This window comes from Lactuca serriola, chromosome 1 (genome assembly GCF_051521515.1).
Source record: "Lactuca serriola cultivar US96UC23 chromosome 1, Lser_US96UC23_V15, whole genome shotgun sequence".
Classification (NCBI taxonomy): Eukaryota; Viridiplantae; Streptophyta; class Magnoliopsida; order Asterales; family Asteraceae; genus Lactuca; species Lactuca serriola.
In genome coordinates this window covers 43804950-43809101 of record NC_136408.1, presented here as the reverse complement: position 1 = coordinate 43809101, position 4152 = coordinate 43804950, and the positions used below count along the sequence as shown (strand labels likewise).

The 4152-nt window shown below is 36.1% G+C and overlaps 1 protein-coding gene across 1 annotated transcript; it reads left to right on the top strand.

The window, feature by feature from the left end:
• The first annotated feature begins 948 nt into the window (after positions 1–948).
• LOC145086297 (dof zinc finger protein DOF5.3-like) lies at positions 949–2898 on the top strand. The gene is made up of 2 exons (XM_079024053.1): positions 949–2048; positions 2357–2898. Exons 1-2 carry the CDS (start codon positions 1391–1393, stop codon positions 2362–2364), a joined length of 666 nt encoding a protein of 221 aa, XP_078880179.1. The 5' UTR covers positions 949–1390; the 3' UTR covers positions 2365–2898.
• The last annotated feature ends 1254 nt before the right edge of the window (positions 2899–4152 follow it).

Below are 4152 nucleotides of genomic sequence, written 5' to 3'. Positions count from 1 at the left end.
GGGTTTTTTGAATGGTTTGGAAACTTCGTTGGGCTTTTAAGTCGCCAAGGTTATGTATGTGGATTCGAATATGGTAAGTCCAGTCATGCTTTTTATTTGTTGAAGTTGATCATTGAAATTAAGATTTGATGCAAGTGTGTTATGAATCATATGGCAGTGTGGTTACAGTGAAAATCAAATGGTTAAAATCAAGATTATGTATGTGACTAGAGGTGGTTGAAGATGAGAAGAAAAAAGGGAAGAATAGGAGACAAACTAGGTGGTAGTATGGTTACAGTACAAATCGGAGCTTAGGGTCTTGAAGGGAGAGGAACATGGTGAGGATTGCATATGCAAACTACAATCGATTAGAGCAGAACAGTACCCTTCCGGTGACCCCCTTGAGAAATCGATGTTGTTTCAAGATGAAGGATTCGAAAAGAATGTGAGAGGGGAAACAGAGGTCAAAAGGAGGGGCGGCGGTTGCAGAGTAAGGGTGCAGCAAAAAAGTGGTCACCGGAGGGGAGGATTAGGAGTCACCGGAAACTGGAGAGGGAAGTCGAAGGCAGCCGATCGGAAGATGAAGTCTGGCATGTATTTAGTGTAGAGAGAGAAAGATTATGTTTGATAATTTTGTTTATTTTTTATTTTATATCTAATTATATATAATAATAAATAAACTATTAAAAAATTAAAAAAAAAATATAAGGGTATAATTGTCATTTTAAGTTGATAAGGGACCAAATTTGAAATAAAAGCAAATCATAGGGACTATCTGAGTTAAAAAAAATTATTAGAGACCAATCGCGCAGATTACCCCAAACCACAAGTACCATTCATGTAATTTACCCTTTAAAAAAAGTTGTCAGTAATGTATGACATATTGCTATTCGCTAATCTTATATTTAAATAGTATTTAATAAATTATGTATTTTTGAAATAAGGAGTTTAGAATTTTCCTTTGTTTTTATTTGAAATGAAAATTATGTGACTAAGCTTAGAATTCCCCAACAAGAATTCCAAGTTGAAAGAGACCACTGTTTGATAACAGAGAGTGGGAGGGAGTGCTGAATGGTGGTCGTCATTTTCACGCAGACTTTGCTCCATCTCCATTCATCATCACTGATTCCTACCCATCAACCATTTCTGAATTCTGATCGATCCATGTCTCTTCATTCTTTCAAATCTCTCTTTGTTATTTTGTGTCGGCCAACTACAGATCCATGGAGATCATGAGCTTCGTTTTTAGTTTTTTTCTTTGAAGATCATGAAGAACGCTGGTGCTGTTGCTTGAATCTGTAGTCTGTACTTTTTTTTTTGTCACTGTTGATCGTTTCTCTGATTAAACTCCGTCACTAGCTCGATTTAGAGAAGAAATTGATCGAAGGAGGTCGAATTTGTGGTTAACGAAATGCAACGAAGCGGTTCATCAATGTATTCACCGACGTCGATTAATACGAACCCTAAATTCCCTGAGCACGAGCATCTAAAATGTCCTAGATGCGATTCGAGCAACACAAAATTTTGTTACTACAACAACTACAATCTCTCACAGCCTCGTCATTTCTGTAAGAACTGCCGTCGATATTGGACCAAAGGCGGTACTCTTCGTAACATCCCCATCGGAGGCGGCACTCGCAAAAACAAGCGTTCTTCCATCTCCAAAAAACGCGGCACTAATTCTTCTCCTTCTTCTTCAAATTCGATGGCGACGACGATGGCGGTGGCGGTGGCTCCAACGCCAGTCGAGCCGAAACCAGAAGCTTCAGGGATTTACGGGTATGGTAATGACCAGATGGAAGGAGGTAGTGTAAGTTTCAGCTCGCTGATGGGGTCGAGCCCTGGTGGACAGTTCGCAAAGTTATTAATGGATGGTCTGAATCCCAATCTGGTGGGTGGATCCAATGAAGATGGGTTGATTCGAAACCCGACTGCTGAAGAATTTGAGAGTAATTTCTTGAGCGTGAATCATCAAACTAATAATCAAATCGAAGAAAACGGAGGAGGAGAATCGAGCTGCTGCAATCAGGGTGATAATGGATGGCCTGATCTTTCCATTTACACACCAGGTTCGAGCTTTCGTTAGATTATAATTAAGTCTTCACACTAAATCCATACCTATATTATAGTATTATAGATAGGAAAGTTTTCTTTGTTTTGCTTTAGTTTCAACTTTTGACGTTGTAGTTTATAAAATCTGAGTGGGGTTTGGTGTTTACTGGTGGATTATTCTGCCATCAAGAAAAATGTTTTTTCTAAAGACCAATGTATTTATAAATTATGAAAAGATATTTGAGTAATCTTTAGTTGACAATTAGAGTGTTCTTGATTTCTTTCTACAATGCGTTCTTCCACTCAAATGCTGTTCTTTTTGTAGTTTTCTGAATTTTAGGAAATGAAGGATTAACTAGACCGATTTGGGATATTAATCTGCATTTGTGCATACGGGTGTGTGGATCTAGGAAAAAAAATATCAAAACGGGTCCAATATTCTAACTTTCACCTTGGTGGATACCTGCCTATTGGAAATCACCGTCTAAAAGTTGGGTGAGGATAGAGAGGTACCTGGTTAGTTTACCGGTAGGTGCACCTTCTACAGCACATTGCAGTCGCTTTGCTGATTTGGCGTTGTAGTGTGCGGCGAACACAACTCCGACCCCCTTACTGGAACCTAAAACCTTACCGCGGGTGACGATTTTACCACACCATTTTTTTTTACCGTTGGAGTGTGTGTTGTGTGTGGTAAAGAGTGGTATGACACCCACTTGTTTTGTGGGATTAGAGGAAAAATGATGTGGCGACGACGTGCTATAGGGTGGTATGGCACCCTACGGCCTTATAATGTTGGAAACGGTACCTGTCTAATTGATTCTTAAATTTTTGGTACCGTTACTGGAACTGTCGGTTCCGGTTTTGTTATTTTTTTATTTGCCGTTATATATATATATATATATATATATATATATATATATATATATATATATATATATATATATATATATATCATTGTCTATCCTTATTGAGTCTTGATTCTGAGGGGAGTGTTAGTGAAAATCTACATCAGCATGATACCGTCTTTATATATATATATATATATATATATATATATATATATATATATATATATATATATATATATATATATATAATGCACAAATAAATTACAATTAAGAAACATGGTCAAATAATATGCTGCAAATTTATTTAAAAAATTTATAATGCCATATAGTTTGATAGTTTAGTGGGTAAAATGAAAGTTATAATCTATTAATTTGGACACAGGAAGGAATAGACATGCATCAAAACCTCAAAGAAAATAATGACAATATTTGACAATTTGACATCTTCAAAACCTCAATGAAAATAATGACAGATTTGACCATTCGACGTCTTGTACCTCAAAGAAAATAATGATAGTTTTGACGATTTGACATCATCATAGAAACGATATTAGAATAATAGCAAACATTATTCATTGATATTATCAGTGACGAGTGGGGCGGCAAGCTGATCGGCATGCCAAGGGCATACTGACCCTTCTTTTCGGCAAGAGGTGAAAAAAAAAAAATAAATAAACAAACAAACTGGTTAGTCATCTGTTCACCAAGTCTCTCTTCTCTTGTCAAGATTTGGCTAGTGTTTGTTTGGAAGGAGGTAGCATTGTGTATAGTTGGCACCACTCCTTCCAGCCTGAAAATTAAACTATTTTGTCGTAACATTTCCAAAAAAAAAAAAAAAAAAAACCAGGACCAGTCTCTTTGAGGTTCCCACTTTTAAAAACACAAACTGTAACAAGTGACATCGGTTATGTTTCCTAAAGTGACAGCTACGAAGCGGTTCCAATTATAAAAGCAATTTTAAAAGGAGATATATGGTTCTCAACCTATAAATATATCTTATATGCAATGCAATTGTAAAAAATCCCTCCCATGCCTTAGTGAAACTCAATAATAGACTCATTAGACCATCCGTTATACCCACCACATACCACATATGTGGTGGGTGTCACATCAGCACCACATTCCACTACCACTAACATGAGATACCTACCACTAACACACCACTCCACATCATTATTTTTATTTTTTTTTAATTCAAAAATACAATAAAATTACTTTTTTTTAATTCAAAAATTACAATAAAATTCATTTTTTATAATTAAAAAGCATTCAT